This window comes from Anarhichas minor, unplaced genomic scaffold, assembly GCF_050575085.1.
Source record: "Anarhichas minor isolate MPS153535 unplaced genomic scaffold, ASM5057508v1 ptg000007l, whole genome shotgun sequence".
Classification (NCBI taxonomy): domain Eukaryota; kingdom Metazoa; phylum Chordata; class Actinopteri; order Perciformes; family Anarhichadidae; genus Anarhichas; species Anarhichas minor.
In genome coordinates, this window is record NW_027466453.1 from 12,597,487 (window position 1) to 12,619,090 (window position 21,604).

A 21,604-nucleotide genomic window follows, 5' to 3' on the forward strand; every position below is an offset into this window, starting at 1 on the left:
ATTACATAGATTATTTTTGATTAAAACAACATAACGTAGTAGGATGTCCACAATCTATGTTTAATTAAATAGTGGCCAATCAACAATAAGGTAAAACATCTATTACCCCCCAAAAAAACCTTTTCAGATACAGTATACAGTAGATCCAGAGCCTAGTAAAGTCCCAAAAAGATGATAATTAGGACTGCAAACAACACATTTTTTCATTATCCATTAAGCTACCAATTCTTTTCTCGATTAAATCAATTAATCATTTGCTCTACAAAATGTCAGAAAATTATAAAATTGGGTTGATCACTACAGCTGTATACGGCAAATAACGTGTTATTAATAATGATAATAATTGATGTCACAAAAGATTAACATCGCAATTATTGTTTGACTTCTGACAATGATATTTTGAATACATTTGCATTGTTACAAGCTTTAACATCATGAGAAACATTGTTTGACAAATGTGCACTTCACAAATGTAGAGAGAAATAACAAAGAAACATCAAAACAAACTACAATTTATACAAAACAGCTTTATATTGTCAAAACAGTGGGCTGCCGTGAGCTCCTGCATGCGTTATGAGGTCAGAAAAACCTCAAAGAGACTGGCGACTGAATGCATGCGGTAAAAAATGGCAAAGGGAAGTCCAATATTTACAATCGCAGCCCACATGTTGAATTCGTAGAATTCCGTTTCAGTGTCGTGGTCAAATTGGGGACGAGCACCGAATGCCGGCATGATCCACAGCTGTTAAAGACAGAAAGGAGAACAGGTTTAGCATGCGGTGCATTTTCAAGCAGTAACTTTGAGAGTGTAAGGGAGAGCGTTACTCACTATGACGTTGCCCAGCAGCAGAAACGCACAGACCTCCTTCAAAATCCGTCTCTTCCACAACAGTTTGGGCTTGTGCCCGGCCATGTGTGCGTGCGGGCTGTGTGCGTGCGGGCTGTGTGCTGCGAGTACCGGACTGGGCTTTGCGTCCATGTCTGATCCTTCAAAGGTGCCCAGGTCTTTGCTCGGCTGCAGCACATATGGATTTGCAACCACAGTGATCGGGTGCACCTCGTGGAAGGGCTCCCGATGTAGCCCTTCCACGATGAAAAAGTTCTGCAGGCCGAGTTGGATCACCATCAGGATCGCCCAGGCCAGGTTGAGCCTGTTCAGGTAGCCTTTGGCTCCAGTTGCAGCCATCGCTACGATGGTGAAGTAGCTGATGATGAACTGCCCCAGCGAGGCTCCGACCAGCAGCCCCACATCCAGGCTCCGCGTGGGGCTTTTCTCTGATACGTGCTCCCTGTGGTCCACCTTGTAGATGGCACAGCCGATCACAGTGGAGACGGACATCAGGGTCACTATCACTATATTCATGATAAAGTGCATCATCACTGCTTTATCCTTCCGGTCGTCATCAATATCTCCGTTAACCATTTCCATCTCATACACGATGAAGGTTGCCAGGCCCGACGCCACCAAGAGAACTCCTGCCACAGGACCGATAAATATATCCTTCATACGGAATTTGATGTGGTGATCGTGTTCTTCTGTTACTCTGCCCACGTTTTTCCACATGATGTATGCCATGGCTGAGGCAAAGAGACTGTACTCAATGTTGAAGGGGTACAAGTAGTAGTAGGCCTCCTTGAAGATGCTACATGAAGTGTGGCTGCACTTGCATGTTTCGTCTCCATAACCCGCTGTAAGACATGACGGGGCACAGGTAGACAGAAGTATTAAGTTGTGGTACTTTACTCGTTACTATATCTGCTTTGATTGATGCATCTGCTTTCATTACCTTTGCTGATGAACAGGCTTCGTCCTGAGAGTTTGGTGTCGTTGCTCGGATATTCGGGATATGTTGTTTGGTGTAGGGACTCCTCGGTGACCGCAGTCATCCACACAACTAGATTTGTGGAGAGGGTGAGCATCAGCCCGCAGCTAAATAAGAAGACAAGAGGGGATCAAAAGAAAAAAATGATCAGACTAAAACAGTGTTGATTTTCTTTTATTTTTAATGATCTGCTTTAATGTCCGATTTATACAGAATCAATAAGTCAATTGACAGAAAAATAACTGGAAACTATTTTATAATCGATTAATAGTTTGAGTTTTGCTATATTAAGGTGAATACTTAGTCTTGGTCCTCTATGATAGTAATCTGAATATCTTTGGGCATGTCAACATGAGCTCTGGGGAATTGTGATAAACATTTTACACTATTCTTGACATTTTATCGGCCAAATGATTAATCGACCAATCAAGAAAATTATCTGCAGAATGATCAATAATAAAAATAATCGTTGTTTGCAGCACTCTTTCAGATAAATGCAATATAAATAATACTGATTGCATAATTTCAAGGTTTGCCAATGAGGAGAAATTTCAGATTTTGACAGTAATACAACATCACAACTGTGGCGACAACTAAAACACAAAATGCTAAAGGAGAAGGGTTCATTTTTTTAAGTAGAACACAGTGAGTGGTCCATTAATTACATACCGTGTAATGTTCCTTTGTAGCTGCACACAGGCCTTGGCGTGCATCCACAAAAAGTATGTCTGCAAATTGATAGCACAATTGTATTAATCATTTTGCAATGATAAAGACTTGAGTTAACGAATTCATGTCTTTGTAATATGCATTTTTACCTGCACAATTACGAAGACAAGTTGCACCACAGGAAATGCAACCTTAACGGCAGAATCGCAGTGGAGGAAGCCGGCGTAGCTGGCTATCTTGAAAATATCCATGACGATGCTGAGCAATCCAAATAGCACAAGTCCTCCTGAAGGAGCAACGAGCAAACTTAGTTTGAACATTCTCAGCAAATAAAAAAACACTTTAGTCTGAAGATGTGCAACAGTTACTTACCCCGGAGCCATACAGGTCCAGCATGGCCGTCCTTGTAATCAACAGCATTTTCTTTCCTGGCCGTGTAGATGAGATAGTAAACCATCCAGATGGAGGTGAGGAGGAGGAGGAGGATGAGGAAGACCTGCAGGTCAGCGCTGCCGATCTTTACATTGTTGTTGGCACTGCCGCTGACCAGGGCGCAGCCCAGGATCAAGACGTTCACACAAATGATCCCGGACAGCATCCAGCCCCAGTTTCGGCCCCTGTCCTTCAGGGCTCCAGCGGAAGGGATGTTCGGGTCGGGCTCGCACGTGCTCTCCACTTGACTCGGCACATTGATGTTGTTGGACAGGCTGGCCTCCTCCGTCTCCCTGTCTTTGGCCGACATCCTGCATGGTTCACAGGGATTGCCATGGGTCAAACAGTCGCATTGGTAGCCGGTGGCTAAACACATCCTTCCCTTCTCTAAAGCCTATTCACAAATGAGTCGTTTGCTGCACCTGGTTCCGTCTTTAAACGTTACAGGTTTAACGGCTACACCCACTCAATTGCTCCCTATAAATAAAGGCAGATCCCAGTGAAACCACAGACACAAAAGAGTAGTTTCAAATAAGCAAATGGGATTTCATTTGCATGTTTATAGTGCTGTATAGAGTGAGAATCCAAAAAAACATGTTTGCATGAATAAGCTATGAGGGAAGTAATCTACACTATCCCTCTCCATCTATGATAAAAGACTTTAACACCAGGACAGGTGAAATATAATAACGTGCATGCTCTTGTTAGAAAAAAGATGATGCTCTTATGACAATCCGACAAAGCAGTGACCTTCTTAATGAAGGTATAGGTTTCAGGATACCTGTAAACCTACCTGATGCAGTGTGATCCTGAGAATCACACTGTCAGAGCCATCATGGTTTTTATACCTCGTCAGAAACGCCGTGGTTTACTGAGCACGTGTGCAGCCATAAATGTCAACTGTTATGAATAACACCATATTATTACCAAACACAGCGTGTTTTGCACAAAATATTCAAGTAAAGTTCAAAAGATGTTTCCACGAAAAACCTTTTCTCACGTATTCCAAAATACAAGAAACCGGTTGCTTTTCGGATAAACTGCATTTCTTTGATATTACACGATACATTTGTATTCCAGGGCTTTCGGTTGTATAAGTCCAAACAGTATGCGCAAAATAAATGCGAACGTAAGGTAAAACAAAACTGCATCAAAGCATGTTTTTTTTTCCCCATAATATTTTTGCATTCATATATATTTTAGAAGCTTTATGAGTCGTCGTGTTCAACTTGATGCCCTTTTTGCTGCGGCTGACCCCATGCAGCTACATCGCACTCTAAGCACGATCTAAATTCTCTAAACAGGCTTAGCGCGTGTAAAACTCTTATCTTTTTAATTCGGCGCTTGAAGGGAATACTCCCAGTTCTCATTAATGCAGAATGCTTAAAAGAAACGTGCCCCTGCGTCATGTGTCTCTGCAGAACGCCTGAGGTGTAGGACATGAAAAGCCTGGCCGCTATCTGTGCCCATTGTTATGGACGTTTCAGAGAACTCCAGCGTCGCCTCTTATTTCAGATAGATAATCGATGTCCTTTTCATCGGGGTGGGTCTGAGAGTGAGGGACTTTCGCCTTGCGACACTCAATGAACTCTTTTTGTCTGCAAAAATGTTGTTGAATAAAATACCGCCAGGAATGGAAAGTTTAAAGTGGGAACAATGGGTTTATTCAGAAGAAAGCTGACAAAATACACACCGGAGTAACTCTTCCTCATTTGTCACAGTGAGACAGCAATGCTTGTGTTCTCAAGTGTCTGTGCTAATAATACCCTGCACAAGTGTATACACGCTTCAGTGTGTCTTGAAGTTTGTTCCCGATGAATGAGTTTGAAAGGTTTCAGAAATGTTTTCAGATTGAATAGAAACGTAAAATGTACATTGTTTTTGAACCAGCCATTAACGTGTACATTGACTGAAGAGGTGCATTAAACTACATCATGGAGAAATGACAAGTTGCGTCAACACCTCTCTAAAACAGTGAACAAAAACTGAATATGAAGACCTTTATGAAGGGAGGTTTATTTGCAGGTCTGTTGCATTAGATTGCATTAGTTTCAGCTGGATGTACCCGATGAACTGGCAAATGAGTGTATGTCAGCATTTAAGGATATTGTCTTTTTACAGTCATTATTGACAGCCTCAGATACACCAGAGGAGAGATCAATGGGGACATCATTAAATCAAAAATGACACCTCAGTTAGGGGTACAACATTCATTTCTCTTTGATATTTAAGCACTCATATTGTATATGTGTTGTAGGTTGTTGAAGGTCTTTTTTTGGTCCACCTCGGCCACCGGGAGCACTGTTACCCGCACGCTGGAGTGCACCGTGGCGTCCCTGGATACCACCGACGCGCTCCTCCACTGATCAGCAGCGACTGGCTCTGTGGCGACTGCGGGACGAATTGGGACTTCAGCCGGTCTGCTCCCACTACATCGCCGCATGACGACGACGATGATGGTGGTGGTGTTGATGAAACGGAGTGGAGTCGAGCAGGGAGGATTAATTCTGCACCATGAATGACAGGTACCACAAGGCGGCCCGGGATGGCTACCTGGACCTGCTGAAGGAGGCGACTCGGAAGGATCTCAACGCGCCGGATGAGGATGGCATGACACCGACGCTGTGGGCTGCTTATCACGGCAACCTGGAGACTCTGCGGCTGATCGCGGCGAGGGGGTGGGTAGAAAGTATTGGTATCTGTGTGACTTAGTGCGTGTGCGTACCACGGTGTCCATCTTCAGTAATTCGAAATAGGTATTGAACATTTTAGAGCACGTATTTTATCATTTGTCTTGCTTATTACAAACAATTTGCGCTGTCAGATTGGGTAGAAATAGGTAAACAATAACCCCAAATGAAAGTCATGTTTCGCAGTATACAAATTTAGCAACTAAAGTAGCAATACACCAGTAACTATAGGTCACCTTTTACAGGGTCCAGCAATGTTTTTGAGTTTAACATACCCAGAGGAGAGGAGGAGGGGCTCTGACAAATATCAACAATATAACCTCAGGCTTAGCTCCTGGCTAAGAAGAGCCCTTTTACCTGTTTGGCAACTATTCAGTTGTATTTCGGCATGTCTGAAAAATACCCATGTTAGGCTAGAGGGGTATTTCAAGATGAAACAGGCCGATGCACCATTTCAGAGACAGGGCTTTATTTGCATCATACATTTTACACTGGTATTAAACATTGTCAACTAAATTTGTCTTTCACCAGATATTTTCTCAACATTGTAACTTAATGATCATCTGAAAGATCATTACCAATATGTCATAGCAGGAGATTTGTCATTTTGCAAAGCCACATAGAACTATGGGCTGTGTAATATTTAGCACCTCCATTGCATTTAACATGACACTGTTCATTAAAAAAGCACCAATACATGGAACGAGTCGTTGAGATATTAATATGACGAGTACAAAACGTTATTCTAGTGCTACATTCAGTGACATTTTTTTACTGTATAACAGCTAAAACATCTATGTTGTCCCACAAAGAGACTTATAATTACTCATTCCTGAATCATTAACGTTAATGGAAAAAGGAAACATTTCATTTCATCAATTTTAACTACCAATTTGATATCGTCACAGGCGGAAGAAAACGATTCATCAAATTAACAGCAGATCATTTTAGGAGGCTGCATCATGGTATAAATGCTGGCCTTACTCCAGCAAAGTGTGCAAATGTTTTTGGTAGTCATGAACAGCCCATTCCTCATCTATTCTGGCTGACCTGGTTTGCTGTCAGCCAGAAAAATGGGGCCCATTATGAATCTGCTTAATTGAGTAAAGTTTGTGAGAGATGTACCGTAAACGTGAGACAACATCATTCATCAGCGTTTGGTTTGTTGAATGCAAAATATGTGATTTGAGGACATTTATTTTATTTAAAGTTTTCTTAAAACACACAGGCAACAAAGGAAGGCTTATGTGATAATACTAAATTCCCTATTTCCCACGGAATAAGTGTAAACAAGGCTCTGGCGTCATTCTGCTGCCAAGAACATATATATATTCCTCTATTGATGGCAGATAAAGTCCTGATTGACACGAGGTATTAAAATTAAACATAGCTGTCATAATGTTTCACTGAGGCACCAAACTCGTGAGACCCTGGGATATAATGAAGATAAGTTTAATGCTGCTTGACGATTTCATGGGAAAGATGCCATGCAGTGCTCTATTTGACAAGTATATTGCACCGAGCAGTCTGCTGTAACATCAAGCTGTCATAGGAAGTGAAGAGGCAAACAGCCCATAATGTGATAAAGAACAGGGAAGGGATAAGTGGGCAGAACTATCACCACTGCGGTCTTTAGTAGGACAGACATAAATTATGACACGTAAAGCTGTCATCTTAGATGGTCTCCACCACAAGCATATTGCATAATCTGAGGGTGATAAATATTTATTTTCAAAATAAAAATTCAACATAGCTAATGGCTGTTTATCTTTCTTAAATAGCATTTGATGTTCCTTCATGTATCTCAGCGCAGGAATAACATTGCAATTCCTTTGTTTGGTTATTGTTTTATTGTCATGTTCTGGGCTGTCCATCATGCACACTGATGACAACCATTTCCATACATTTGAACTCAAGCACCTCCTGATCCTAAAGCTGCTTTTGCTTTTTCTGAGCATTTTGAAGCCAATCCTGTTGCAGACAAAAATGAGCACGGGGGCTGAAATCAGAGTGAGACTTCACTTCGCTAATCGCTGCCCAGGTTGGGTCCTGCAGACACGCATTCCCTGCAAAAGCCTTACAACACAATCCATCAATTATACATTTGCACTTCGACAGTAGCTTCACAATCCATCGTATCAAATATTCAGCAGACTGTACGAGGCTACATTGGAAGACGGGGACAAGACAGTTCAGTAAACTTGTCATTTCAGGTGGTGTGAGACCATACAGATGACTCTAAACTGAAAATATAAATGCAAAAAAGTTAAAGTTTAATGTGTTGTTACAATATTTAGTTGTGATGGACACAGACGAGCTGTATACCATTAATAAATCCTGTTTAGTTTTTTTAAACGATACTATCAGTTAGACGCTTAATGGAATACTATTTGAAAGTGAGAATAATGAGCAAACATATGCGCTCGCACACTGTAGATTTGCGTAGCAGGCTCATGATGCGAAAGGAAAGTAAGAAAGCTCCATACACCTCTGCCCTCCACGTCATCCATACAGCTGTGATACTGTTATGTTTTGACTTGAGGAACTCAGTGTGACATCACGCACGGTTGTCCTTTTTGAGTCAGGCGCAACCTATTAGGCCTCCCCTGAAACTGGATACAGGTAGTGTAGCAGTGGTGCTGGCAAGCATGTGGTCATGTTACAGAAAAGGCAGCAACAGTGCAGCACACAGAGAGGTAACCCTAAGGTCGTGGACTGCCAGCCAAGAGTAAACGTTGCTTATAGTTGTAGTTATGGCCCCTGCATAACAGTACATTCCCTTTTGACAGATTGTTTTAATCAAACCTTCTATTTGCCAAATGGTCAAAAAAGAAAGAAAATGTCGATAAGATCTACTGTATGGTTGGTTTTACAAAAGGGCAATGTGGTGTTTGGACTATAAATTATTAAATAAGGCCCCATTAACAACCCACGGATGACAGGTCAGTGCTGAAAAAATAATCAAAAGATCAAATGCTTACTCATGAGTGAGTCATCTAAACAGAGGGCCAAGGAGGGAACCGGTATCCATAACCTTACTAACAGTCTGAACAAGAACTGGAGACATTTATTTGGTAAATCTGAAATCCTCATAGTCAAAATATAATATCTAACATCTTTCTGTTGGCCCACAGAGGAAACCCTGACAAGTGTGACATATGGGGGAACACACCGCTCCACCTGGCAGCTGCCAATGGTCACCTCAACTGCCTTTTCTTCCTGGTGTCTTTCGGTGCCAACATTTGGTGCCTGGACAACGACTACCACACGCCATTGGACATGGCCGCCACAAAGAATCACATGGATTGCGTCCGCTACCTGGATACCATCGCCACCAAGCAGACGGGCCTCAACACGAAGCTGGTCAGCAAGATGAAGGACCGGGCGTTTCGCGATGCTGAGCGGCGGATTAAGGAGTGTGTGAAGATGCAGAAGAAACACCACAAACTCATGGAGCGGAGATTTCATAAGGAGACTTCTGAGGCTTCTGCGTCAGACGTCATGAGCTTTTCCAGTTACACCAGCAGCTCTGTTAGCCACAAGCTGCACAACTTAAATGTAGCCACAGTCAGTGTGCCATATTCTCAGGTCAGCAGGTTTTTTTCTACCTATTCTTTAAGGACAGAGTCTCTTTGTTTTGCACGTTCGCATTGTTTAGTTTTTCAATTTTTTCTTTTATTATCATTTTTTTGCGTAGTTTTACTGTAAAATGTTTTACAATTCCTACTCCTAACTGCAAGACAAGACTAAGCTAAATGCTAACATGTTCACAGTGACATTGCTAACAATTAAACACTCCATGTGGAGATCAAAAGAGGCGGAATGCATTGGCTGAAATCCAATCTGGGAATCCGGCTACCGTCTGATGAGGGTTTAGCTTTATATTGGTTTAAAATTAGCTTGTAAACTGGCTACTTGTGAAACAATCCGGTTGTCTCTCTACTCCAACTCCAGTCTCGCATCACAGGTTTTGAAAGTATTTGGCCATTAACCAAAATATCAGACAAGTGGGAATTTTGGCCTGACAATTGTGTTAGAGGAAAAGTACAGGGTTTACCAAAGTTGTTACAATGTATCACCTGGGCACCATGAATGTCTGTTCAAAATGTCAATGCAATCCATCCAATAGTTGTCAAGATATGTCATTAAAAACCGAGAATGTCAACTTCGTGGTGGCTCTAGACGGAACTAGATGGATCACCGATGGCAGAGGTATACATCCTCTGGGGACCATGAATGTCCCCAATCCATCCATAGTTGTTGAGATATTTCAGTGGTGGACCTACTGCAATAGCCGACTAGCATGGCCAGCATTTTGACATGAATTGAACCCGGACATTTGGTTACTAGTTATGTCTGGAAAATCTAATCCTCTCATGTGATATTGTGCCTAATTACTATATTTATTCATGTCCTGTTAGGCTACTCTTCATGCCACAAACCGAGGGAAGACAAAGATTCAGAGGAAGCTGGAGAAGAGGAAGCAAGGAGATGGGACATTTAAAATCTACGAGGATGGGAGGAAGAGTGTGCGCTCCCTCTCCGGACTTCAGCTGGGCAACGATGTCATGTTTGTCAAACAGGGGACTTACGTCAGCCCACAGGACCGTGGCCGTCGCAATATCCGTGACATGTTCCCCAGAGAAAATTATGATGCCATTTCACGTGCCATTAGTGAGCCGGACCTCCACGGGCCCGATGTAGACTACTCTGAGATCAGCACTGACTCGGGACATGATTCCCTGTTCAATAGGCCCGGTCTGGGCACCATGGTCTTTAGGAGGAACTATGTGAGTGGGGGGATGTTTGACATCGGTGGCCGGGATGAGGACAGTGCAGACCGGTCAGGCAATAATGTGCGTTTACGCAGTCGGCTGCACCAATACCCGAATGCAGATGAAGACAGCATCGGCAGTGCACGCAGCCTTCAAGAGAGGAATGTGGAGGAGCTGCCCTGGGAAGAAGTGGAATTAGGGCTGGACGACAATGATGAGGCTCACACAAGCGCTCTGGAGGTCTTCCTCGCCACACAGAACATGATTGACTTCTTCTCCATTTTCAAGAGGGAGAAGATTGACCTTGAAGCACTGTTGCTGTGCTCTGATCACGACCTTAAGAGTATCCACATCCCCTTAGGACCAAGGAAAAAGATCTTAGATGCCTGCAAGAGACGGCTGGAGACCATAGAGGACCCAGACTGCATTGAGGACACAGAACTGTGAGTGACAGGATTTTCAGTTATACAGTGTTGTGAGGAAATATTTGGGCATATAGCTTGTTATGCTGTGTTTGCAAATCATCTTCGGATACAAACCGTTTCTCCTCTTGTCTTCATTCTGTCTTGCAGATAATAAAAGTTGCTGTAGATGGCCCCTCCTGCCATGTGCTCATCCAGGCTTAAAGGTCAGTGGAGCATTGTGGATTGAATGTCACGTATGGACGGGGGGGGCCGCCGCAATGATTTACCTCTCCTGGTACCTCAGCGGTAACAAAGCAGAAAGGACACTGTCAAGAGGAATATGTCAAGCAAGAAGAGACGAGTGTGAGACTAATTCCTTACAGGATCCTTTTACAGCATCTTGTTAGCCTCAGGAGGATCACTGTAAATATCTCTGTATGTGGGTTGGTTGGAGTCCCCTGCACTGCAAGTTTAAAAAAAACTGAAAGGCAATCATCAGAGTGCAGTGTCCACTGTATGCCATTTGGTATAGTTAACAGAGAACTGATTGTGGGGGTCCATATCCCCTGAATGTGTTGGCCCCTGTGGGGTAAATCCTACCACCTCATGTGCCTGCATTGCTCGTGCCTGTGCCTTTGCTTAAAAGTGTCTTTTGTCTTAAATACTTTTTGACATTAACTTTATTGTAACTTTATTATGAACAGTTTCAATTGCAATAGTCTGAGCAACATTTTCACCCAGAGCCACTCGACTGTTTCCTTATTCCACCTCTGTAAATGTTTACATACAGCAAGCCATGTCAGTCCATGTGTGGCTCGCTGTCAATGCAGGCCAATTGTTCATTGAGATTACGGTTCTGATTTACTGTAGAATGTGAAAGCACAATATCTTATAATACACAATATAGCATGTTGCAGTTCTATATTTTGCATGTTCAGTCCATACGGATTTATTAACCTTTGTATATCACTCGTGTTAGTCTTGACAATATGACGCAGTCTTCCAACTCTTTGTATCTTAAGTATTTTTTTTAAATAACATCTGCACAGGAGCATATGTTGGTGTTTATAATCTACATTTTTTAACATTTAGGTGGATTTAAAATAATAAATACTAATGTTTTAATGCTGTGAATTACTTAACTGATATAGATCCATATGTTTTGCTCTCTTCACTGCACTCTACTTACTCTATTTCACCTGCAGAGTAGCTCAAATTGGAGACACAGAGTAAACTGTAAGATGTGCCTTTATAAAGCAGGGCCATGGTTACCACTAAGGTCATGTCTTCATTCACATTTTGGGGGATACTGGGAATAGTATTTCTAAATCCCTGCTATAAGGTATAGTATACTCACTCAGTAGTGAACCAAACATGTAAATGAATTGAGTTCCTATTAATGTATAGTGTAACTAATATTCACTGTTTGTATGTAGTCATAGTTTTTACAGGTCAGCGTAAATCCTGTCTCAGTTGCTACCTGTTTACAAAGACATCATTTTACACCTCTGCCAAGACTTTGGTATGTGGGATTTAGGTGCGAGAGAGAGAGAGAGACAGACCCAGAGACCGGAATATACTTGTTTTGGCATCTTCAGCCATCGTGACAATCCTCTCATGCTGCATGCACACCAAAGCCAAGCATCATTGTTGTCTCTGTACACAAAGTCAGGAAGTTCTACTGTAGATAAGTGTCATTGTCGGGAAACGCCGTGCCTCTTACATGACATTGTTATCAGAAGGAAACAGTGTGACACTCCCACATGGGTCCTGTAGCATCCCTAACCATACGCTACTTTACAAAGACTTTACTTGTGTTTTTATTAAACTATTTATCTTATTGGTGACAGAAGCCAGACACAACTGTTTTTCTTCACACCGTTATTGGTGAAATGAACCTTTTAAAACCAACTTTGCCAGAGAATGTAAAATCAGTAAACAAGTCATTAACTCTGACAGAATGAAAGAGAGGATGTCCCTTTCCTGGTTTGGTCATAATACACTCGTCATTTCCTCCCCTAATCTGAGTAATCTTCTGTGTTTTAAGCTTTGTGTGGTTGGATACAGAGAGAAGAGAAGAGTTAAACAGGGGAGGGGTGAAAAATGAGAATGCTTCAGCTGGCTCAGTACGAAATACCTTAGGCGTTGTTTTAAATTATTTCCTTATGCTCTCTGAGGGTCTTTAGATCTCAGAAAAGGCAGGAAAAGGCAGCCGTAGTAACTTGTGGCCGTCTAAAGCTCAACCAAATCGAATTTAAGGTGACTAGGGGAACGTTCTCAAACATGGCTGCTCTCAGCAGAAATAATGAGGAGAACTTGAAGGAGAGTCGGCACAACATAATATATGAGGAGCCGAGGGATCCTGCCACCGAGACGGCCGACACACTGCTCCCACCAGATGTGTTGTGTGACTCCTGCATGGACAGCCCCAGCGAGGCCCTAAAATCCTGTCTGACCTGTCGCGTTTCTTACTGCGAGGCCCATCTCAGACCCCATCTGGAGAACGTCAAATTTCAAAACCATCGTCTGGTGGATCCCCTCCACGACATCGACTGTCAGACGTGTGAGCTTCATCAACGTCCTCTCGAACGCTTCTGTCTGATGGACGGCTGCTGTGTGTGTCTGGACTGTGAGAACCAGGAGCACGAAGGGCACACGACTGCGTCTGTCGGGGAGGCACGGACACAGATTGAGGTCCTAACAACACAACACATCATCATTTTTTTAATTTGCTTGAAAGTTTAAAACTATTTCCTTTTATCGTCTCAAAAGGGCAACATATTAATTTAAGATTTGTCATTAATGGCCTTGCTTTTTTGCAGCATCTGTTGCAGTTATGTTTGTGATGATTGTTTGTGCTGTAGACTGAGCTGCAGAAGAAACAAGAAGAGATCAGTCAAAGTGCCTCAGCAGCTGAGATAGCGATTGGAAAGCTACAGAGTAACAATGACCTAATTAAGGTATGTTGCATGCATTTTGCATTAATTTAACGCACCATGGTCTGGTTTGAATTTTTTCTTTCCCTTTCCCCTCTGGCAGTCGTCTGTGCAAGAGGTTTGTGTTATTGTTGAACAGCAGTTTGCCAGGCTGCAGACAACCGTGGAGGAGGCCAGAAAAGGGGTGGTGGATATGCTGGAGGGGGAGCAGAGAACGGCCCTCAGACAGGCAGAGGGCATCCAGGCACATCTGGAGCAGAGGAAAAGCGAGCTCATGAAAACTGTGGCCCAAATGAACAAACTGTCCAGGAGCAAGTCTGATGTAGACTTCTTGCAGGTACAAAATATCTGAAACACGAGTGTCGTGTCTCATATGATCTTGGATTAGCGCATGCTGTAGTCCGAGACTAAGTTTATTTTATTTTGGATGCCGGTGTGACAGTGTACACAGAGCAGGAATTTCATCTCTGCAGTTATTTGACAGAGAAAAGTTCCGGATCAGAGAAAAAGTAGTTGCATTTTGTTTAGTAGCTTCATTTTGCATTGTGAATACTTTTGTTTTGCTTGTTCCAGGAGTATTCGGAGTGGAAGAAAGGCGTGGTAGACGTATGCCGGCCTAGTCCGCACATCAACCGCATGGACCATTTAACCTCTTACGTCCAGGTAGTGACTGATTCTACCCAGGAGCTGTGTGACCTGATCCTCTCCTCCTACAACGAAAAACTGAAATGTATTTGTAAAAGTGGTGAGTGTGTATCACGTCCTATACCTTACATCGTATGGCTCCTCATAGAGAACATAGCTTCAGACATGCTTTCTTCAGTGTATCTTGTTAGTTGCTTGTTTTAGCCAAGCCATGGCTGTGGACTTTAAGTCCTGTATATCAATCTTTCTTTGCTCCTAATCCTAACCCTTTATATTTATCAGCACATTTAGCAGTTGAAAAAAATCCTCATCTCTTATCAAAACACCAAGTAATCTCTCTGCAAGCAGGTACTAAGTCCCAGATGCCAGAATCTGAACCCTCACCCCTCACTGATCCTGAGACGCGAGAGGACTTTTTGAAATGTAAATACACCTTTCAGTATATTATGTTCTGTGTTTTCTGTTAGTCTAATCATACGTGTTCATTTGTCTTCACAAATTCTTTTTCCCCCATGTACTGTAGACACAAGGAGTTTGACCTTTGACCCAGACACCACCCATCAATTCCTCCGCGTAACGGAGGACAACAGAAAGCTGACCAACACCAGCCCCTGGCAGCACAGCTACCCAGACCACCTGCGTCGCTTCGAACATTGGCGTCAGGCAATAACTTCAGACAGCCTTTACCTTGGGAGGCACTATATTGAAGCAGACCTGATTGGGGAGGGTGCACATGTAGGAGTCACGTACAAGAGCATCGATCGTAAAGGAGAGCAAAGCACCGGCTGCATCACTGGGAACGACTTTTCCTGGTGCGTGGGAAGGAACAGCCGAGGTTTCTTTGCCTGGCATGCTGGTGCGGAGACGCCCTTGGATGTCACCGATATTACGAGACTTGGCTTGTATGTCGACTTTCATCGAGGCTCTGTGTCTTTTTATGATGCCACCGGTCCTATGAGGCAGCTCCACAAGTACACGGCTGATTTCATAGAGCCCTTATATGTTACAGCCTGGCTGTCAAAAAAAGACAACGTGGCTTCTCTCGTTAATGAGAAATGATGTAACAAATGATCACCTGCCTTCACTGCAAGTTTGTGTCATAAATGTTTATTGAGGTTACATAACAAGGTATATAAAGTTATGGTACATTTGGAGGATTTTTTCACATACATGTCATTGAAGGTTAAATTTACTACCATCTGGTGGTAACATAAAATGTAAGAAAACTGTGCAGCAGGCTCGTGTTAGGAATTTACTGCAGTTTTATTGCAACTATATTGCTCTTGAATGTGACATGATTGAGGAAAAAAAGTACATAGTCTGCCAACAATTCTTTTATTTGTTGTACAAGTGCATTTGCTGAATTATCATAAAGCTATACGAGGATTTATTGTTTATGAAGGGTCTGTAAAATCATCAAGTTAATGCAAAAGTACTTTGGAAATCATTAACCTCCTTAAAGTCCACTGCAGTCAAATTCAGGCATTGAAATCTGTTTCATTCTCGTCATAAAGTGGATTTATAAAGTGCACACCTGTCTGAGTCATGGAGATAGAATGCTTTGTTTCAGCCGTATACACGCCAGGAATATCAGGCAGCATGTTGGGCCTGTCAAAAATGGGATTGTCAAAGCCGTGGTCAATAGGCCCGCCAACATCGCCGCTCTTCTTCAAGCTGCTCAGAGACGGCAGCGACGGCAGTGACAATGGCATTTGAACAACCCCTTTACGAACCAGCACCACCACGATGATGATGATTGTAATCATAATCAAAACTCCAAACACAACTCCAACCACCATCCCAGCACTCCCTCCAGTCTGATCACTGCTGCTCCCAGAGGAGGCTTGAAATTCAGCCTCAGTGATTCCCAGGTTTGAGCCATGAGAACGGGCATCTTTCAGTATGTCCCGGGCCAGACCCTCGGACTGCGATCCCTTCTCTCCATCCACAACAACCACCTGGATCTCAGGCGAGGCACCAAAAGGGATGACCTCCATCAACCGCTGTGACTTTAAGACTTTAGACATACCCAGCTGAATGGATTTGTATTTTGGCAAGATAAGAAATAGGTGGTGGATTCGTTCCCTGTAAGTTTGCAGGTTGAAACCAGCGGCATAGTGAATGGTGACGATGGCGCCACAAACATTACAGCAGTGTCCTACAGGGAGGAGAGGCTTCTTACAGCTCAGAGTGCCACATGTTACAGTGTTACATATCCGCTGATGGTTCACAGAATTCCCACAGTCGCAGCCAGAAGGATCCCCACAGTCTTGGTTTCCAACAGTAACGCCAGTGGATCCTTGAAACTGCAGCTGGCCTGAACGTGAGCCGAGATACTGGGAGAACTCAGATCTGCTGTCAAACTTCTTCCCCAGCACAGACACCGATTTGACAGGAATGGACTGACTGGAGCTGGTGTCCACCCTGAAAGAGGAGCGGGCTTTAAAAACCACATCATCATACTGGCAAGGGACACTTTCCTCGTGGACTGAGAACAAGAAGTTTCCAGGCTGCAGGTCTTCCAGAGTTGCAGCTGCCTGCCACAGAGCTGGGTTGAACCACTGAAGAGACTCTGAATCCCTGAACTGGGTCGTGACACCAGCTCCGCAGCCTGGATCTTTTCCGCTCACAACATAAAATCCAGCTCCTGAATTTAGGATGAGCTCTCCATCGACTGGCAGCCTCATCTCCTGCACAGCATGCGTGGTCTCCACGAACACAGACACTTTTCTCTGGGCTGGAAACTGAACTATGTCGTTGCCACATGGAACAGCCCCTTTGTCCCAGTTGGTCTTATTCTCATAGTTGGTGTCAGGAATCCACTGTTTTTGCAGGGCATCCACTGCCCCGACAAGACAGAAGAAGAGAAGGAGCATGTCCGGTGTTTTCAGCATCCTGAACATTTGTGATGGACTGAGAGAACATAAGGTGACCTTTGTTTCCAACCTTGTGACTAACACATGAGTGCACACAGCTTACCAGTAAAGTTGATGAGCTCCGAACCACATCGACCTGGGCAAGCAGATGACCTGTAAACGATTTACAAATCTGCAACAACAGATTTTATTTTTTTGTCTATTATCAGAATATCCTGAACACTTATGAATACATTTCTATGCATTTTCTAGAGTCCAGTGGTCCTCATCAGGCATCAACACCAATTCTTCTTTTGCAGGGACAAGATTTTCTGAAGGGATAACTTATGGACAGTCCTCTTAGCTCCTTTTGCCCCTCAGTTACTGGAGTCCACCTGGAAAGTTTGCTGAACATCAGGAATGCTGTTAAACTAATGACAAAAAAAAAAAAAAAGTATTATGTAAGTTTTGTACATGACATGCAGAGACCTTTAAGGGAAGCAAATGGAATTATATACCTCTTGATTAATATGAAATCAAATCCAGTTATAGATATAAAACTCCTAATCCAATATGTTCTGTCTCTAGTCATTGAGGGCCTTTATGTTAGTGAAAGCCAAAGTTTCCAAAATTGTGTTATGTTTAATTATACATTTCATGAATGCATTGCTTCTACTGCTGCTTCCCTAACAGCTTCATGTAACTGCTTCTTTTTTTTTGTAATTGCAAGCTATATATTGGATTTCCGAATGTGTTCAGTCAACAGGGTTTCACTCATCAAACAACATCGTAATCCTGCTTTGTGGTACAGGTACCAGGATTATGCACGGGGGGAAAAAAACAAACAAACACACAAACTCATTGAACCTGAATGTCCCCTGAGGCAGTGTCCAATCACGGGCCACAGTCGCCTGCTGTGGAGAAAAGTAAAGGCACGTTTACATGGACGATCAATAAAACGCGTAGACAAATTGACTTGGAGGTTACGATCGGAGCTGCTTTAAATAATTGTTAGGGGAGCGACACGATTAATCAGCCGAAAGTAACTACACCTGTTTACCTTCCCTTTTGCGGCGCTCCAGCAACCTCACCTGCAGAGAGAGGAACGCTACACTTTCGGTGTATTTCCTTTAATGTCCCTATGCGTTTCATCTTTGCCATGATATAGACATGTCCAAGTGTCCTGACACCCGCTTATGATTTCTTTTTTTTTGTGGCGTACAGTCTCCAATTGGTCGGGAAGCCCATCATGAAAACTGTAGCTCAAGAGATGTTACGGACCTGCAACCAACTTTTTTATGGGTAAACGTGTGATGATGTGTTTTCACTCGGCAGCTTTAGAGAAATCACGTCTTAAACCAACTGCAGATTGCAGTGTAGAGTTATGTTCACTATACTTCAAGATGCAGCCATAGCCACTTGTTTGGTACGCCTACTTTAATATATCCGCCACAAATGTTCTTCATTTGACAGTCAGAGTTGTAAATTCAAACATTGAGGTTGTAGTTGTGTTGTAGCTTACTGGACTACATTGTATTGAAATGTGTTTCAAATTGTCTTCTGCTTGAAAAAGAGAAACTTGCAGAACATGAACATCTTGTGTCCATGGGTTAAACTTTTGAAATGGACAAAATATTTGCATATTCATAGATTATGCATTTCTCACTTAGGGAGAAGGAGTGTGTGCAATTTTAAGACAGACATTTTTTTAAATTTATTTTTTGGTGGAAAAAAAAAGCTGCTAACTTAAACAGTATGTGATTATTACTGTCTTTCTGAGACACTTCATCTATTTTTTTTTTTTGTAGAAAAACGTCAGAGGATGTTGTGGCGGCACGGCCATCCAACATCGAGATGGCAGCACAGATGGACAACATCCAACATCTGCCCAGTCCCTCACAGACTTTCAATGTGGAGGCTGGAGAGAGCATTCGCCACGTGGAGGCAGTGGTGGAGAGGGCCCACCATGGTGGTGGATGGCTCCTGTCTGGCATCGTCTGCGTCAACATCCTGATCCTGGGCTGCGCTCTGGTCAGCGGCAGTGCCTTCAACAGCGTGGCCATCACTGCTGTGCACAGGCAAATCTTCCTCATCATTCTCCTCCTCCTCACGATGTTGTGGATGCTGTTTTACACAGCCGTCACCTCTCGGAAGGATCAAGCTGTATTGTTCAAAGATAGCCACGCGGGGCCTGTGTGGCTCCGAGGTCAGCACCTTGTGGTTGTCTGTTTTTAGATGAGTATCGTTTCAAGGCTTAAACCCTTTTTAATGTTTATATTTCAGGCGGGCTTCTGCTGTTTGGGCTTCTCAGTCTCATCATGGACATCTTCAAGATCGCCACCTATGTGGGCTACCTTCACTGTGACTCTGCTGTTACGGTTGCCTTCCCTGTTGTGCAAGCCGTATTTCTGTTTGTCCAGGTTGTTGCATTTTAAAAACATTACTCATACATTGCAAGAATATGCAGTCTTACTTGCACTGTGGATTGGTGGGTGGAAACCTAACAAAACCTGTCTGTTTGTAGACCTACTTCCTTTGGTTTCATGCAAAGGATTGTGTGCAACTACACACAAATTTCACACGGTAAATTATTTATTTTGCTCACTAGAAAATGTACCTTTTCTAATCTTGCAGGACACTCATGTTTTCACTCTTCCAGGTGTGGGCTTGCTCTTACGCTTTCAACTAACCTGGTGGTGTGGATGGCAGCTGTGACTGAGGAATCGGTTCACCAAACTGAGATTCCAGACCTAAATGTCAGTGTCTCACACAAGATGTACAGAGGTATTTAGGCACGGTGTGTTTTCAATTCATTCATGTGTTCATTAAGAGGGAAAAGTAACTCCAAAAACTTTCCGTTTCAGCCAGCTATGGTGACAGAAAGTGTGAATGCAGTCACTTGGCGTGCGACACCTTCAAAGACGCCTTCTACTACCTGTACCCCTTCAACATAGAATACAGCCTCTTTGCTTCGGCCGTGGCCTACGTCATGTGGAAAAATGTTGGTCGCCTTGTGGAGGATCGCAGCCACCACAGCATAAAGTTCCGTCCAAAAGATGTGTGTTCGGGACCTGTTATGGGAATACTGCTGGTGGTGGCAGGACTTGTCACATTCATAGTGTACAAGGTGGACCTACTGACAGAGGACGAGAAGAACAGAAACGAGGCCCTGCTGATTCATTTCATCATGAATATAGTGATAGTGAGCCTGATGTCCGTCTCCACTGTGATCGGCTGCGTCGTCTACAGGCTGGACAACAGGGAGCACGTATCGGAGAAAAACCCCACTCGCAGCCTGGATGTGAGGCTTCTGTTGGGAGCCTCGATGGGGCAGTTCATCATCAGCTACTTCACCATCGTGGCTGCGGTGGCGACAGGAGCCGGAGGGTACCTGAACGCCCTCAACCTGTCCTGGGCGGTGCTGACGGTGCTCCAGCTCGGTCTGCAGAACTACTTCATCATCGAAGGCCTCCATAGGGAGCCTTTCCACGTGATGCAGGAAGCCGCTCTGCACACAAATGCTCACGCCTTCCGGGAACATCCAGAGACAAACGTTGTTCTGGGGAGTCGTCGGTCCAAATACTTCGTGACCTCAAGTCCTGATAAGCCAAGTTGGAAGAGAAGAGTATTGAAGGAAGTCTGTGCCTTTCTGCTGCTTGCGAACATCATTGTAAGTTGTATTTACGCTTCATTTCTTTAATCACTATAATTGCAACAAACTCTTAAGACTAACTAAGAGCTATTTGTTTTCCTCTTGAAATGTGTCCTGCTTATTCACCCACTCTGTATTGACAGCTGTGGATCATGCCCGCCTTCGGCGCTCGTCCCCAGTTTGATCATCCCATCGAGATAAAATTCTACAAATTCACAATGTGGGCGGCCATCGTAAATATTGGACTTCCTTTTGGAATCTTCTACCGCATGCACTCTGTCGCCAGTCTCTTTGAGGTGTACTTGATCTCTTAGATTAACCTATTTTTAATTTAGAGTAATTTTATGATATATCTTATTTATTAAAATGTTTAAATTGAACTTGTTGTATTAATAAATGTTAACTTAAAAGAATGTGTTACTTGTCATTAGTTGGCTAACATTTAGATTCCCATATTTTTGAATCAAATTTACTAAGAAGGCCATGTTTTGTTGTGCTCTGCACGTAACAAGCTATTACATTTACATGTGTGGTTATTTATAACCATGACATTTAATTTGTTATCAAACTACTTGATCAGTTCAGTAACTATTTTTAAACCAGGCATTAGATATTATATATATATATATATATATATATATATATATATATATATATATATATATATATATATATATATATATATACACAAACAATTATAGATAAAAACAATATCTAGTCTCG

General features: G+C 43.0%; 5 protein-coding genes across 15 annotated transcripts; 3 read left to right on the forward strand and 2 right to left on the reverse strand.

Moving 5' to 3' along the window:
- Positions 1 to 571: 571 nt before the first annotated feature.
- Positions 572 to 3,300, reverse strand: LOC142937425 (proton channel OTOP2-like). Its single transcript, XM_076080340.1, has 6 exons — positions 2,865 to 3,300; positions 2,642 to 2,778; positions 2,493 to 2,551; positions 1,788 to 1,930; positions 830 to 1,689; positions 572 to 742 (listed from the first exon to the last, which is right to left on the reverse strand). Exons 1-6 carry the CDS (start codon positions 3,298 to 3,300, stop codon positions 572 to 574), a joined length of 1,806 nt encoding a protein of 601 aa, XP_075936455.1.
- Positions 3,301 to 5,246: 1,946 nt separating this feature from the next.
- ush1ga (Usher syndrome 1Ga (autosomal recessive)) lies at positions 5,247 to 11,918 on the forward strand. 2 transcript variants are annotated; one of them, XM_076085893.1, is made up of 4 exons: positions 5,248 to 5,602; positions 8,749 to 9,202; positions 10,036 to 10,832; positions 10,962 to 11,918. In XM_076085893.1, exons 1-4 carry the CDS (start codon positions 5,439 to 5,441, stop codon positions 10,963 to 10,965), a joined length of 1,419 nt encoding a protein of 472 aa, XP_075942008.1. In that variant the 5' UTR covers positions 5,248 to 5,438; the 3' UTR covers positions 10,966 to 11,918. The 2 variants fall into 2 exon arrangements, with proteins under 2 accessions (XP_075942009.1, XP_075942008.1); XM_076085894.1 differs by lacking the exon at positions 10,962 to 11,918 and having other exon boundaries at positions 5,247 to 5,602; positions 10,036 to 10,836.
- A 931-nt stretch (positions 11,919 to 12,849) lies between these two features.
- On the forward strand, positions 12,850 to 15,903 carry LOC142944781 (tripartite motif-containing protein 16-like). Its single transcript, XM_076085907.1, has 6 exons — positions 12,850 to 13,487; positions 13,658 to 13,753; positions 13,833 to 14,066; positions 14,303 to 14,474; positions 14,723 to 14,797; positions 14,898 to 15,903. Exons 1-6 carry the CDS (start codon positions 13,077 to 13,079, stop codon positions 15,431 to 15,433), a joined length of 1,524 nt encoding a protein of 507 aa, XP_075942022.1. The 5' UTR covers positions 12,850 to 13,076; the 3' UTR covers positions 15,434 to 15,903.
- On the reverse strand, positions 15,568 to 18,006 carry amn (amnion associated transmembrane protein). The gene has a single exon (XM_076085908.1). It carries the CDS (start codon positions 17,275 to 17,277, stop codon positions 15,853 to 15,855), a length of 1,425 nt encoding a protein of 474 aa, XP_075942023.1. The 5' UTR covers positions 17,278 to 18,006; the 3' UTR covers positions 15,568 to 15,852.
- Positions 16,049 to 21,294, forward strand: LOC142944780 (proton channel OTOP2-like). 10 transcript variants are annotated; one of them, XM_076085897.1, is made up of 9 exons: positions 16,049 to 17,302; positions 17,550 to 18,348; positions 18,454 to 18,531; positions 19,038 to 19,435; positions 19,513 to 19,649; positions 19,754 to 19,812; positions 19,889 to 20,013; positions 20,094 to 20,899; positions 21,025 to 21,294. In XM_076085897.1, exons 3-9 carry the CDS (start codon positions 18,479 to 18,481, stop codon positions 21,193 to 21,195), a joined length of 1,749 nt encoding a protein of 582 aa, XP_075942012.1. In that variant the 5' UTR covers positions 16,049 to 17,302; positions 17,550 to 18,348; positions 18,454 to 18,478; the 3' UTR covers positions 21,196 to 21,294. The 10 variants fall into 10 exon arrangements, with proteins under 10 accessions (XP_075942012.1, XP_075942015.1, XP_075942016.1 ...); XM_076085900.1 differs by having other exon boundaries at positions 17,550 to 18,161; XM_076085901.1 differs by having other exon boundaries at positions 17,550 to 17,690.
- Positions 21,295 to 21,604: the final 310 nt, after the last annotated feature.

Bases quoted from the DNA above. Each gene is read 5' to 3' on its own strand.
- LOC142944780 (XM_076085895.1), top strand. From the start codon at position 17,577: ATGGACAGTCCTCTTAGCTCCTTTTGCCCCTCAGTTACTGGAGTCCAC. The intron at 20,014-20,093 runs GTATTTAGGCAC...TTTCCGTTTCAG, and splicing joins CTCACACAAGATGTACAGAG to CCAGCTATGGTGACAGAAAG. The intron at 20,900-21,024 runs GTAAGTTGTATT...CTGTATTGACAG, and splicing joins TGCTGCTTGCGAACATCATT to CTGTGGATCATGCCCGCCTT.
- LOC142937425 (XM_076080340.1), bottom strand. From the start codon at position 3,300: ATGTGTTTAGCCACCGGCTACCAATGCGACTGTTTGACCCATGGCAAT. The intron at 2,552-2,641 runs GTAAAAATGCAT...ATCAATTTGCAG, and splicing joins TTGTCTTCGTAATTGTGCAG to ACATACTTTTTGTGGATGCA. The intron at 743-829 runs GTGAGTAACGCT...TGTCTTTAACAG, and splicing joins TGCTGCTGGGCAACGTCATA to CTGTGGATCATGCCGGCATT.
- amn (XM_076085908.1), bottom strand. From the start codon at position 17,277: ATGTTCAGGATGCTGAAAACACCGGACATGCTCCTTCTCTTCTTCTGT.
- ush1ga (XM_076085894.1), top strand. From the start codon at position 5,439: ATGAATGACAGGTACCACAAGGCGGCCCGGGATGGCTACCTGGACCTG. The intron at 5,603-8,748 runs GTGGGTAGAAAG...GTTGGCCCACAG, and splicing joins CGGCTGATCGCGGCGAGGGG to AGGAAACCCTGACAAGTGTG. The intron at 9,203-10,035 runs GTCAGCAGGTTT...ATGTCCTGTTAG, and splicing joins TCAGTGTGCCATATTCTCAG to GCTACTCTTCATGCCACAAA.
- LOC142944781 (XM_076085907.1), top strand. From the start codon at position 13,077: ATGGCTGCTCTCAGCAGAAATAATGAGGAGAACTTGAAGGAGAGTCGG. The intron at 13,754-13,832 runs GTATGTTGCATG...CCCCTCTGGCAG, and splicing joins GTAACAATGACCTAATTAAG to TCGTCTGTGCAAGAGGTTTG. The intron at 14,067-14,302 runs GTACAAAATATC...TGCTTGTTCCAG, and splicing joins CTGATGTAGACTTCTTGCAG to GAGTATTCGGAGTGGAAGAA.